General features: G+C 37.7%; 1 protein-coding gene across 1 annotated transcript; it reads left to right on the top strand.

Annotated features, from left to right (window-relative positions):
- The first annotated feature begins 10516 nt into the window (after positions 1-10516).
- On the top strand, positions 10517-14880 carry ttll9 (tubulin tyrosine ligase-like family, member 9). Its single transcript, XM_020632335.3, has 14 exons — positions 10517-10598; positions 10875-10915; positions 10993-11085; positions 11168-11279; positions 11381-11566; positions 11693-11761; positions 11874-11964; positions 12104-12144; positions 12226-12313; positions 12540-12598; positions 12730-12926; positions 13332-13445; positions 14014-14138; positions 14258-14880. The coding sequence occupies exons 1-14, from the start codon at positions 10584-10586 to the stop codon at positions 14326-14328; spliced, it is 1302 nt and encodes a 433-aa protein (XP_020487991.1). The 5' UTR covers positions 10517-10583; the 3' UTR covers positions 14329-14880.
- The last annotated feature ends 152 nt before the right edge of the window (positions 14881-15032 follow it).

Here is a 15032-nt window from a genome sequence, read left to right on the forward strand (position 1 = left end):
TGTCAATGCCAATATGATGTGGTTCTCCTAAGCTGTGGTTTTGACTATTGGAGATCTCAGCCAACAATATTTATCATCAAGATTTTGAATTGAAAACTTGTGTTCAGAATTAAGGCGGTAAACCACATATTAAGTGTTACATGTGATTCTGCCATTAACCTTCATGTTGACAACAGATCACAGCTGGATTAATAATTATTCTAAGTTATAGAAGTGCAATGTTTACAACTATGACAAGGAAATTGCTACTTAAATTAATCATGTATTTTGAAGGACCACCCACAGATATAAGCATGTTTTATATTCAGCTAGCAATCTGAGTGGTCTCTTAAATATCACAATCAATGAAATTGAGACACAGCTGCTTGGCATCCTATGATGCGCATGTTGGGTTGCTTTCTGTTTTCCGCTGCTTCTTGTGTTGTGCTATGCTAGTTATCCATCTTTCAGTAGAGCTAAATGTTCATTTTGATTTGCACTGCTGTTTCTGAAACACTGCATTTTTAGATGTTTAGTCCTCCATACCGAAACTGGTAAATGTATAAAATGTATATTTTATTTCTAGCTTTTGAGTCGAGGGTTTCTGATTTTGTGACGCAAATCCACTGATCCAAATCCATCGTTTGCAGCAGCAGGAAGCAGATCCCCTGTAACAGGTGCAGGTAGGGTGACCATATTTTCAGAACTCCAAATCAGGACACTTCAATTTTACTGCAAACTCACTTGTATCAACCCACAGATTGGTGACATGCTCTGGTCACTCAAGGTGGTAGGTAAAGGTGCCCTACTGAGCAGCCCATTTGGTTGTTATTTGCCTCACTGAAGTAGGTCGAAACAGTGTTACTTCCAGCCTGTACCAACCATTGTGTTTTCTTGTTTTGATATGGCTTTGTGCAGTGTGTCCTGGCTTATATTCTGAATATATATCTGAATTTGCTGATTTTTTTTTTTAATCAAATTTAGTCCTCAGCACTGATACAATATCTTTTGTAGGTGACTTTAATATTCATGTGGATGCTGATAGCCTTTGCATAGGTTTTATGTCATTACATTATATCTGTATCCAGGGTTCAAAAAAACATACTCGTCGTTTTAACCACCAGGGTGTGGTTAAAACGACGAATATGTTTGTTTACCTTATTCTAGCCTTGAATTCAATAACTTAACAGTTTTCCCAGAAAATCCTCTTCTACAAGATCGTTTCCGAAAAATGTTGGAATTCTTCCTATGAGACTTAATTCTGCGTAGTAAAAAAAATATCTCTAAATGACCTGATATTACTGTAGCTAAATTTAAAGAAGTTATTCCAGCTACTTTTAATTCAATACCATGTTTTAACCCAGTTGACAACTCTTATTAAAATATAAGTCCATCAGCCGGATCAGTTTGTTGAGAGTGCTGTGGATTCGCTGAGAGTTACTCTTGATTCAATCGCCCCCCTGAAACAGAAGGTCACCAAACAGCAGAGATCCATAGTACAACTCAGAAACCCATATTTTTAAAAAAACATTGTTATTTCGCAAATGTGGTGCTCCACCAACACAGATTTTTGTTTAGTCAGGCAAGTTAGTCATCATAAATATATGAAGGCCATGTTGTCGTGTTCAAGCTGCCTACTACTCCTAACTAAGTAAAGAAAATAAAAACAATCCTAGTTACCTTTTCAGCACTTTGGTTGGGCAGACTAGCTCCATTGAGTCATGTATTCCTTTAGCCCTCAGCAGTAATTATTTCACAAGTTTTTTTTTAATAATACAATTCTAAATTTAAAAGACAAAGTGAATCTAAGAGCAACAATTTCTAATACAGCCATAAATCCATAATCATTCATAAAATATTAAAGTGAATCTTTGAGCTGCTCAACTTCAACCTCTATAATTAACACAAGACTTCCCCGTTTCATCATCATCACAGTTGATAATGTTAATATCAGAATGATCAGTCTTATATCATACTTACTATTAATTGATAGATAATATGCATTGTCATTTTTAAAACCAATCAAACTCAAATTTCCTCACATTATATTGGCTTAATTGTCAACCATCAGTAAGCCTTTTGGTGAGCCCTGAAGTAAAGATAGTGTTTAAACTGAAACATAGAATTTCTGCATTTTTTTCATATCCAAAAATAGTAGAAAGAGAGGGTGGAGAGACATCAGTAGAATATTGAAGGTCATTAAACTTCCCACAACAGTCTCTTCTACTGAATGTTTCCTACAGATATGAAGGCAATGTATACATGAGAATTTTGGTATGATAGTTGACTTACTGAGAGAGCAGCACTGTGAGAGACTAATTGTGACCAATATCAGGTAATGATTTTACTTTGCATTTTTTACATTCAGTAATTGTGTTCATTATTTACATATAATAATGCTTCGAAGTCATTTTGGTTTGAGGTGGTTCCATAAAAAAGTCAATTTACTTTATTCACTCTGACAATGGTGGGTCTACTGTAATAATCAAATGGCTGTTGAATTTTGTTGTGATTGTCTGAAAGATTTTGCAAGACAGACTCATGGGAGTGCATGCCTCTTCATACACTGTAACGTGAAATGTAATGTATAATTGACTGTTCAGGTACAGCTTGCTGTAAAGCAGGTGATTTTCCTGTGAAGTGAGCATGCAGCCAGAATTTGATTCTGCCTTTGATTCTGTTGTTGACTGTCAACATTAGGACTAACGGGATGTAAATCTAATTGTTATCAATGCATTAGATAGAAATTCAAACCGCTCCTTCATGCTGCTTATTGCCAATGACATACCAATAAATCTGTCAACATTGGATAAGGATTGCAGACGTAGAATAAAGCCAAAACAACAAAGGTCTGTATAACTGCACAAGTCGTAACTGTGGAATGTTGTGTTCTTATCTTCGCTAAAATTTATTGCGTGTTTCTGAAGGTATAAAATTATTGCAAAACAAGCAAATACTAACCATGGCTGCAGTTCAAAAGTCTCCAGTAATGTATTTGACATCAAGCTGCCAATTACTGATTTGTAACTACATAAAAAATGTGACTCAGATTTCAATCAAACGCATGCCTAGCCTTGCTCCTTGCACTCTGAGTAAAACAAAATTAAAGGGGCATTTTAGGTTTAAGCTATAGGTGTCATGATTTGGTCTTATTTAGTTTTGTGTATTTTATAGTTTAGGTTTCCTTGTTTTATCTTGTCTATCCTAGTTTTGTTTGTTTATCTTGTGTGTTTTTGGTGATTACATTTTCCCCGTGTCAGTTGTTCTCTGTGGTTCCTTGTGATTCCTCGTTGTTTTCCCTTTTTGGAATTTTGAAAGTAAGTTTTTGTTTTCCTTTTCCTTTTTTATTCAAATAAATATTTTTTGGTTATACTGCAATTGTGTCCAGTTTCCTAATGTGACAGAATGAAGTGACCAGCTATGGACCCAGCAGACCCATATGATTTTGAGTCCAATCAGTCACCCTGGACCAGGACCTGTCTAGGCTTTTTCCCTGGCACCCGAGGTAGAAAGAGACGCAGTCGGGCCTCAGGATGTCCGGATTCCATATCATCCAGCTCTCTGGTGGCTTTTCTGCAGGACCTTGCCTTGGAGCCCAGCAACACAACAGAGTCCAGACCTCAACCTAAGAGTCAGCCACAGCAGACGGTGTGCCAGCCCAAGCCTCAGCCCAAGCTTAAGCCCCAGCAGTTGATGTGCCAGCCCAAGCCTCAGCCCCAGCAGCCGGTGTGCCAGCCTTCTGGCTTCCCAGAGCCAGGACCTTCAGGCTTCCCAGAGCTTCAGCCTCTCTGTGTTCCTGTTCCAGCAGAGCGCCGTCTGCCCCCTGTTCCGGCAAAGCGCTGTCTGCTCCCAGTCCAGGCAGAGTGTCGTCTGTCCCCTGTGCTGGCAGAGCGCCGTCTGTTCCCTGTGTAGTAGGGAGTAGCCCTGTCGACTTCTGCGTCCGCGTTGGAGGCCCTGCCCATCCCTGTATCCTTGATGGAGGCCCTGCCCTCTTCAACCGTGTCATTAGTCTCACCTCTGTCTGATTATCCATGTGTATTTTGTCTTAGTGTAAGAGTGAAAATGGGATATGCAAATGAGTTAGAAACACATGTTTATTATGTTCTTTCTCTATGCAGACATAACTTTAGTATGTTCTGAAATGATTGCTAAAATGTTGGTTACAAGTGTTTACAGTAATGTTAATATCCTGTTATCAGGTATGCCACCTAGGGGTTGCTGTTCAGGCAGGAGTGAGCTGTGTAGTCAGGGAAGGGAAAACAGGAGGAGGAGAAGAAGAGAGGTTGGGAAATGTACCGTGCGTCGGTGAAGCTGACTAAAGTTATGAAAAAGACCCAGAACGTGTTTGGACTGATTGATTCCTTCACATACACCCACGTCGCTTACATTAGTGTTTCTTCCCTCTTTTTGTCAGTTCATTGTTACATTTTTCCCATGTCAGTTGTTCTCTGTGGTTCCTTGCAATTCCTCGTTGTTCTCCCTTTTTGGAATTTTGAAATTAAGTTTTTGTTTGCATTTTGCCTTTTTTGTTTCAGTAACTCTTTTTGGGTTACACTGCAATTGGGTCCAGTTCCCTGTTTCCCTAACATGACAATAGGTGGATAAGAAATTGTGGTATAATTAATTCAGAATCTTTCTAAAAAATAATACAATTGCACTCTGACTAATTTATATTTTCCATGGATTAAGTAATGTTAGTGAGCATTTTCTGAAGTGTCAAGTTCTTAAACACAACACACATCAGCTGCATAGTTATGCATATATAATCATGCAGCTACACTTTTGGGAATAAGAAGGAAATGTGTGTGCATATTAACTGACGATGACGATTTCATGAGGGTGTACCATAGACTGTGACCTGTTTTTACCTGTTTTTATCATCTCAATGATTTTTTTTAAACGCTCCCTTTTGTATCCCCCCTCAAGTGGACCGTTGAGGAACTGCAGGTTTTTCATACTATTGCTTTGGCTTCATTTCCAACACTGGAGGTTGCTGTTTGGGCTGTACCTTCAACTCAGCTCCCTGATATGAAAACAAACATACCTCTCTGAGCCTCCAACCCCAATTTCCTCTTGCTTTTACTTGCCTCTCAGGGCGAATATTATTATCAAACAGCAGACTGCTATAGAAACCTAGAACAGAGGGAGCCTGTTAATCTAGTCAGATTTCTATAATGTTCTACTGTGACTGTAATATTTTCATCTCTTGTGGAAATAATTCTGCAAGGATGAACTAACAGATGAAGGAAAAACCTGAACATTTGTATAAAAAGATTAAGTTTCCTGCCGAGTTAAAGGTATACACATGCAATTACACAGAACCATACCCCAATGGGAAGATTTTAAATCTGATACTTTATCATGATCATCCAAAGTCTCCTATAATGTTTACTGTTCTCTTTTTCTGCCTTTTACAAGTTTTACACAGGTGTCCTGGATTTGTTATTTTGCTTCAGAGGCGTCCAGTAGAACTAAACATAGATCAGTTTGCCTCACCACTGCCCTCAAGTTTCTTACCAAATTCCCCCAGGCTATAAGGTTTTATGCCATACCCCAATTCTCTGGTATATTCCCCAAGCTGGGAAACAGGGAGAAATTCCTTATAAATGAAGACCATATTCTGTTTTCTTACTCCTGACTCCAATGTAGAGACAGAATGCTTTCAGAAAAAGTCGGCTGCATTCAATTTTAACACATGATGCCCATATGCTCTCAATGTGTCATTTTGGGTTTTTCTCTGAAAGAACTTGGTTTTAGGAATCTGATTAGTACATGTGATGAAACAATAATTTCTGGGATTCCAGGGTTTGGCAGAGACTAACATGGAATGGAATGAGGTGTGAAAACTAACAGTGCCCACTTAATTATACATCTCACACTTTAATCTCATTGCATTATGCAACATGTTTTACAGTTTAGGTGGTATCCCTTGTGTTCCTTAGCAAACTCATTATCTACCCTGAGTTACCAGGTTTTCCCCAACAGGATGACGTTAAATTAATTTTTTCTTTTAATTTTTCTTCTTGCTTTACCCAGTAGTCAGAAATATGGTTTCACAGCATAGCATACAGTATAGTAGTCCAGCTGTATGTTCACTTTCTGCCTGCTAACATCTGCTTGTGCTGATCACAGCCTCCCTTAATCCGCTCAGCAGAGGGAAACACAATGTAGAGGTCTATACTGGGTTTAACCAGGAGGAAAATGGGTATATATTAGATTTCAGGAGGACTGCAACTGCCATTTCATCCATGTTTTTTCTTGGCCTCCTCTTGTGTTTTCATAGACAACATTTATGGTGCGCAAGCCTGGGGATTTGAGGACTCATTATCCCTGGAGTGCTATGGAGCTACCAAGCTATGGAAGGCAGGAACAATAAACATGTGGCATTAACATCCCAGAGGCTGTAGGTATGTAAGCCTGTTGAAATGAATGTGGGTAACTGTATAATATAAAATGGTCCTTTATGTGATTGATAAGTGCAGCAAATCAAATACAGAAGGGAAGTGGATTTAAACTGCAGGGCCCTTGAAAGATTGCCCTTTTTTAACACTACAGACAAAAGTTACACCATCACCTCTTAATTTCCACATTCCTCTAATACTATTTTAATTTAATGAATCAAATATTTTTTATTTATGTGGCTTACTCTCTGTTATACAATTCAAACAGACCCTACATTTATCCATCAGTGGGCAAGCACTTGGCAACTGAAGCAAGGAAAAACTTTTGACAGCCATCAGCCACGACCAGCTGGGCCAAGAAAGTGGGATAGAGTTAGAGAAAGACAGAAAAAGATACAGACAAATAAAGAAACAAACAACATTTTAGCTGGAAAAAGAGTTTATCTGTCATGATTTGGTTTCTTATTTTCAGAGTTTAGGTTTTCTTGTTGTTTTTAGTTCTCATTCTTGTCTGATGGTGTTGTTTCCCTTGTGTGTTTTCTAGGTTAGTGTTTCATGTGTTATTTTTGTAACTTCATATCCTAGTGTTTCTTTATGTTTTAGTATGTTTTGTTTCATTCTTGAGTTCTGTGTGTCTTCAGTGTTTCATGTATTTTATTTTGTAGTTGTCCTCAGTGTTGTGTCCATTCCTTCCTCTGTGTGTTTCCCTCCAGTGTGATTGCTGTCATTGCCTTCACCTGTGTCATTAGTCTCACCTGTGTTTGATTACCCATGTGTCTATTTAGTCTGTGTCTCTTCAGTTCTGTGTCAATTTGTTGTATGTTGTTGGAATGTCAGTTTTGCTCGTGCGCCCTGTTTTTGATCCCTGTGTTTTTTGTTGAGCTTTTGAAATTAAGTTTTGTTGCCTTGGGCCTTTTTGTTTAATTAAATATTTTTGGTTTCTGCGCTTGGGTCCACCTTCCTTGTTTTCCAACCGTCTGTAACATTATCTCTTGCCCACGTGTAAAAAATGTGGGCAAAAAATGCAATACACCTGCACACAGGAGCTCAACATGAACTTAGTTCAATATTCCCTTTCATCCAAAGCTTTAACCTTTCTTGCCCTTGCATACTTTATCAGAATAAACAGCATACATTCTAAGGTGTTTCCTGCATTTGGAAAAGGGTTTGATTTAAGATGTGTGGTTGAACTGAACTTTTACCAAACAGCGCATCACTCTGAGGTGAGGAATATCACCATAAAGCCAGCAGGATGCCTGCCTTATAAGTAACATATGATGCCCCTGGATCCCGGAGATTTCCTGCTCTTCAGTCATAGTCCAGAAACTTTTTGTTTCTAACTGTTTACAGATGATCATCAGCCATGAGACGTGCTTTTTTAGATTAAGTAAAACCAAAATGTTAGTAAATCTGCATTAGCACACTAAGCCAATAAAAGACTGCTTTTCAAAGAAAATGTGAATTTTTGGATTTAATTGGAAAATAAAGAGCAGTTTTCTTCATGTACAATATCCCATGAGGCAAGAGATGTTTAAGTCAATATGGGTTGATCTCAAAAACATTTTTTATTCCAAGATACTGGTTTCCATAGAGGTTTTGTTTTTTTCAGGCTCTGCTGCCAGATACTGTTTAAAAAAATTATCTGCAGGGATGACTGCCAAACCAAATGCTGAAGCACAAACACGGATACAGGAAATCTACCCCAAAATACAGGCTTGAAGGTTTGACCTCTCATTGGCACTGACAGTTAACCTGTTCAAGAAAAGTATTTTTCCAGAGGCTGAGTTATGAGAGGCATGGAGTAAACAACATTTTCTGAGGACTACACTTAAGTCTCTTGTCAAAAAGCAATAACATAAATTAAAAATTGAATATGTAATTAGAATGATGCCAATGGACAGACTTGGCAAAACACGTCTGTATGTTTTTGAAGATGCTGTAATTACGTAGGTTTTGCATACTGCAATATTATGTCTATAGATTGTTCCTCTTGGAATTTTAGAAAGAGTAACTGTGGATGGAAAGTTTGTCACCTATGAATTCAACAGTTTGATATGTTTGCATGTTTCTATTTCATTATTGTACCTTTCAACCAACCTGTGGCTCCTTTCCCGCATGTCATTCCCCACTCTTTGTCTCCCTGATTTCCAACTCTATCCACTGTCCTATCTCTACAATAAAGGCACAAAAAATAAATCTTTAAAAAAAGAATGCATATTAACACATCTGGCAAAGCAGTCCTATTACACACTATTGAGAGGCTTGTTCATGTGGACATTTTGGTTGCCACTTGCCAGTCAAACCATACATCCAAATTAATTTAAAGCCTTCTTAATCCCTGCCTGCTGTGATTATTTATGCCATTTTGATTTTGATTCGTGGTCAGAGTGTCAGAAGAAAAAGACACAGTCATCAGCATATGAGATGTATATCTGACCTACCTATTTATTTAATTTTGCAAAGGAATCTAGAGTCTAGCCTAACAGTATTGACAATGAGGTGTTTGAAACAATAAATGTAAATGTTTTTATAAACTGTGTATGGATTAAACTGTTATGCTTTAATATTCAGAAGTAGGGAATAAACCCATTCACCTTTGCCCTAATATTGCATAAACAAATGGATTAATTAGTCATGTTCCAGCAATTTTTTTTTTTTACAAATGCAGTGATGCAAACTCAAAGAAATCAGGCTTCTTTCTGCAAGAATCAGACACACATCAGATACAATTAATTAACGATCAGCTAATATGGGACTGAGCGTGTATAGGGGTCAATGTGACTTCTCTGTGTCATACAGGGTTTCAAGAATTTCAAACATTTTGTAGCAAGGTTAACTATCACCCAGCTCCTTCCACTTTAGACTGTTTAGACTTGTAATCCTGTTGTCATGTTAAATAGCCTAACTGGTGCCATGAGGTAACATTCCTTTAAAAGTGCTGTGTTGAATTCATGCATTTTTGTGTTGGGTTTTCTTTCTGCTGAGGGTGTTCTAGGTGTTTTCCTTTTCCGTGGGGACACATAATAGCCTAATGTTTGTTTTGAATAAAATAGCCAACCATCTTATGGTTCTATTTTTGGTTGTGACAAAAAATATCACATGTTCCAGGGTGAAAAGATAATTTACACAATTCTGACAGTTATATAGGCTAGGTGAATTGACCTAAATAATAAAGTTGTCAGGCAGTCTATTTAGCTTCATTTAGCATTTAGTTCCTTTTTAGATATCAATATTAACAATATAGGCTATAGGCTAAATAAGCAAGAATAAGCAAGAATAAGCGTCAGAAACGTAGATTGAATGTGGGAAAAGGGGAAATGAATAAATCGACATAAGCTTCAAAGTCTCCATTCAGTTAGGCTAGATGAGGTTTTAGCGCCTCTTAGTGGTTATTTTATAGTAAAACTAGAGGTTGATAAATGTGATGGTTTTAAGCCTATAATAGGCATACATAGCCTGATAGTATACAGACGAATGTAGGAAGCTTTTATGCAGTTCGCCAACAGTCGATGTTACTATTGCAAACTTTATCTTGCGACATCCTTGTCTTATGGATTCAGGGATCTGATTCCACCTGAAAATCGGCTAATAGGCCTACAGCTCTGAGACATGAAAAATAAATGTTGACATAAAGGCTACACATTGGACTGAGCAAGAAGGAAAAAAAGAAGTAAAAAGGAACTAGGTGGTTACAAGAAAACTCAGCCCAAGATGAACAAGCTATCAAATATAGCCAATAGGGCTGTTTACATAGGCCTATGTGTGAGTAGCCTATACTAGGCCTATGCCTGTTTTTTATTATTATCATTTAAATTCTTTCATCAAAGATTTATCAATTGTTTTAAAATCAAGCATAGGCTACAATCCTGAATAAGTCTGCAAACCCAACTTTTTGCTCTTTGAAGCAGGCCTAGTGTTTTATTTTTTATTTTTATTTTTTTTAAGAATAGGCTATAGTTTATAGGCTTCTTTTAATCGGTATGGATAGCCCACATGGCCTATATTACGGCAACAAAAACAAAATAATAACATCTGTCCGTTAAAGTGATTTGATATTGACTTAAATAATTCACACAGTAGAACGTTTCCTCGTTGCCATGACAACAGGTGTCAAACACCGCTTGGATTAGCTGTAGCCCACTGCTGACTTCACGTTGTTCTTGTCCTCCTTTGGTTAATGATCCTCTCATACAGTTCGCTTCCATGTCAAAGTACAAGGTAAACAGAAAAAACAAGATGCAAATGTTGTTTTGTAGACTTTTAAGTGACAATTTAATGCATGTGATAACTAATGCTAGTTGCATCGATTTTAGCTAAATGTTATGAGTAGGCTAACTACTGTTAAACAGCTTTACTGAAGAATACATAGGAGTAGTTTCTACCTATTTAAAATAGTTAACAAGTTATAAGGTAGTGGAGTAATGGCCAGTAAGTAGCATACCAGAGGAGATGTGAAAGAATCGATATATCTGTTTTCTTTCTTCACCTTTGCAGACATCTGGAAACAAAAATGATTATACGAAAACTGAGGAGCGGTGAGTATTTTCTCTGAAGTTGGTTGCTAACAAAAAGAGTTTACGAGGGCTGGTTAAATGTTTCAGTGTCTTCTCAGGGAGGGTAGAAGTTGTGTGCGTTACAAATGTAGCCAACTCAACACCATACAGGATGTCCTGCGCCAGAGACCAGGCTGGTTTGAGGTCAAAGAGTGAGTTGGGTTGACTTTTAGAATCACATTAGCATCCCTGTCATATTTGGTACTTGTCTGAAATGAACTGTTTACCTCACAGTGATGGAGAGTGGGACTTCAACTGGTGTGATGTGGGGTGGCTCAGGGAGAATTTTGATCACTCTTACATGGAGGAACATGTAAGGATAAACCATTTCCGTAACCATTATGAGGTGAGCCAGCATCCGCCAAATATCTAGAAGTAGGCCTACCATGCTATTTAACTCAACAATCATTGAACTCCTTTTCTTTGTTTCTATGTTTTATGTTACAGCTGACACGCAAAAACCTCATGGTGAAAAACCTAAAAAGATACCGGAAGAATCTTGAAAGGGACGTGGGCCGAATGGAGGTGTCCAAATGTGATTTTTTCCCCTGCACGTTTGCACTGCCCAGTGAATATCATCTCTTTGTAGAGGAGTTCAAAAGATGCCCTGGCAGCACCTGGATCATGAAGCCGGTTAGCTAAAGCAGCCCACAGATATTAGACCCAGACTTAAATTCAGCTTGGATGACCCCTGAAACTGAAGTTAAGTCAGCATATTATAGCACTCAAGCCATGAAAATTAACTAAAATGTTTTTTAGGTGGCAAAATCTCAAGGGAAAGGTATTTTCCTGTTCAGGAAACTGAAGGACATAACAGACTGGAAGAAGGTAACATGAATTTGTACTTTGAGGAAAGTGGGTGTAAATTAAATAACTATGAACAGAAAAATTGGGCATTCAGGACAACATATTTCAGTTTGCCATTTTACTGTATTCCCAGGATGGCACTCGCTCAGAGGATCAGAAGGATGCAGCTCAAGTGGAAAGCTACGTGGCACAACGCTACATAGAGAACCCCTACTTAATAAATGGCAATGGAAAAATAAATGTCAAATCTATTTAAGAAAAATCATGCAAAGAATGTTCAAAAATTTGTCAACAATAGGAACAGTGGACAAATGGAAGTTTTATATAATTTCTTAAACACTTTTTGTTGTTTTTGTCCCACAGGCAGGAAATTTGATCTAAGGGTCTATGTACTTGTCACATCAGTACGTACTGAACTTCATACATCATTTTATTTACATAATATATATTTTTCTGCATGGGTAATTACATGTCCATTTTTTCAGTATATTCCCTTGAAGGTCTGGCTGTATCGAGATGGCTTTGCTCGCTTCTCTAGTACCCGCTTCTCTCTCAGCACTATTGATGACAAGTGTATCCTTCTTTTGCTGGAATTGCGTTTTGTTCTATTCTTTTGAATTTGATTTGTGTGCATAGCCTAGTTTAGGACTTATTCATATTCAGAGTTTAAATCAAAGTCAGCTTTAAATAACTTGTTTTGACCCAATTTATGAGTATGTTTTTTGTTGCATTCTCCACTTTCCTGTGGAAGAGATAATTCCATTTAAATTCCCACATTCTACTTAGTGCTCTTTTACAGATATGCATCTCACAAATGTTGCTGTCCAGAAAACGGCACCAGACTATGACCCCGAAAAGGTAACAATTAGATTGAGTCTTATCAATAGTTTAAGATAAATGTTCTGCATATTAAAGTTTTTGAAAATGAATCCTCTTTAAACAATTCTGTATTATCTTTATTACTACAATTTTCATTCATCCATATATAGGGATGTAAGTGGCAGATGCAGCATCTTCGAAGATATCTGACTGCAAAACATGGCAGAGAGACAGTTGAAACCCTGTTTAAAGAGATGGATAACATATTTGTCTGCAGTCTACAGAGTGTACAGAAGGTCATTATAAACGACAAACACTGCTTTGAGCTCTATGGGTACGACATCCTGCTGGATCAGAACCTCAAACCGTAAGTGCTCATATGGTCTGAAAATACACAGGATACTTATTTACAAGTACTGTATGAGGAGGAAAGCACATGCAGTGACAAACAAACAAGGCACAACTTTGGTTTGCTTTCCCTGATAACTAAAAAACAAAACAGTAAATCTGCTAATGGTTGACTCCAGGAGTTGCCATGTTGGATCACTTCATAAATCTGCACGGCATATTTTAAAAAAACTGACCAAAAAATGTAATAATCCTGCTGTAAATAGTAATCCACACTCTCAAGAGAAAGCCTTTCCAATATGCAAATCAAGCAACATTTACTCACTTGCTTCTGTCCACCTAAGTTTCCGAGCTGCTTAATGCCGACCAGAATGCTAAGTAAATGTTTGGTGAATGTCATCACCTTCTGTCTTTTTCTTTGCAGGTGGTTAATTGAGGTGAATGCCTCTCCGTCACACACACCGAGTAGTCAAGAGGATTATGAGATGAAGTGTCGGCTGCTTGAAGATACTTTGAATGTTGTTGATATGGAGGGAAGGTGAGAGCATCATTTTGCTGTTTTGTCATCAGAGAAAAATGTGTGAGGACGTCTTGTCTCAACATTTACTTGTCACATTATTTTATAATTCCTGAAGAAGTTTGAAAGTGTAATCTTTTGAACCTGGGTCATAGTATATATGATTTATTTATACAGTATATATATAGTAAAGATACATAGGGACAATGGGTGGAAATGTATCTGGTTGTTGCTGCAGAGGTGCCAGTTAAACTCCTGCTGAAGTGGCCTTGACCAAGGCACTGACTCCCTAACAACCCTGGGGCTGTCCCCTGTGTACCTCTCTCTGACATCTCTAATTCAAACTATGCCCACAGGAGCCTGTTAGTGCATGTGAACTGAGGGCCTATCTGTGTTAGTAGCATGTCTCCTAATAAAACCAAAAGTAAATGTAAGAAGAGACAGTTACAGATTGTGTCATAAACATCTTTTTACAATTTTCCTCAAATCACACAAGGTGACCGCTGTACAACAAATAATGAGTTCATTTGATCTCTATCTGTTATGCTGGTGCATTGACCTAATTGACTGTGTTTGTGTTACTTATTAGGCTTACTGGCAGAGAGAAAAGAGTGGGTGGCTATGATCTCATGTGGAATGATGGGCCTGTCTTCAGAGAGGATATCAACATGGAATCAATCGGCATAACATGTGTCACTGCCAACACCCACTTAGGTAATACTGTCAGGCTAATAAAGAACAACATTTCTGTTATTTAAAAAAATTGCAAGGCATTATAGCGGTTATAATTTTTCATGAATTTCTGCAATTCTTGACCTGCTTATCTTTTGCAGGGTGTGTGAATGACAGAGAGAAACAGCTACGCCAGCTTCTAAAACCATATCCAGGCCAGAAGAGGACGTGACCCATTCTTTTCATGTCCCACTAAGTGCTGTGCTTAGTAGTCTCTTTGAGAAGAGCAACTGAAAAATCTAAGTGATATTATGATTTGTGACGATCTGTTCTCATCATCTTAGTTAAACAGTAAATACTGATTGCGAATCAATGAAAAAAAAGAAGCTAAACTTTCAATTGCAAAACTTGTTATACTTTCAAATGTAGAGTCACTTATTCTAACTATACTAAAGTCAATGGTAAATAAACTTGAACTTGCATAGGCTCTTTTCTAGTCTTCACACTACAGTATATGTCAGATTCATTGACTGATGGCTGCTGTGTAATTTGCCCAACTTCCAAACACTATTCCATTCACTCACATTAACACACCAATGGCTATGTATTTTTGGATTCAGTATCTTGCCTAAGGACACTTTGACTGTGTAGATGTAGACATGGTGAAGAAATTTCAATCAGTAGAGACTTAATTATGAGTGAACATTTATCTAATTTACAAGTTTGGAAAAAAGATAATGTGCAATGTCTTTGAAGGTAGAGAGGCTGACAGCAGGATAGGAGTCTAGACACTGACGGTGGTGATCAATCAATTACTCATTACTTGTAGAGCACAAATTCATAACAAGTTTTATCTTGAGGCGCTTTACAAAAGAGAAGGTAAAAGACCATACTCATTGTTAAGAAAAATGGGATAGGGGGAGATGGGATAAGATG

Source organism: Labrus bergylta, chromosome 12 (genome assembly GCF_963930695.1).
Source record: "Labrus bergylta chromosome 12, fLabBer1.1, whole genome shotgun sequence".
NCBI classification, from domain to species: Eukaryota; Metazoa; Chordata; class Actinopteri; order Labriformes; family Labridae; genus Labrus; species Labrus bergylta.

Coding starts and splice junctions, on each gene's coding strand:
- ttll9 (XM_020632335.3), top strand. Junction 11,762..11,873: donor ACATAACAGACTGGAAGAAG/GTAACATGAATT, acceptor CTGTATTCCCAG/GATGGCACTCGCTCAGAGGA. Junction 12,599..12,729: donor CAGACTATGACCCCGAAAAG/GTAACAATTAGA, acceptor ATCCATATATAG/GGATGTAAGTGGCAGATGCA.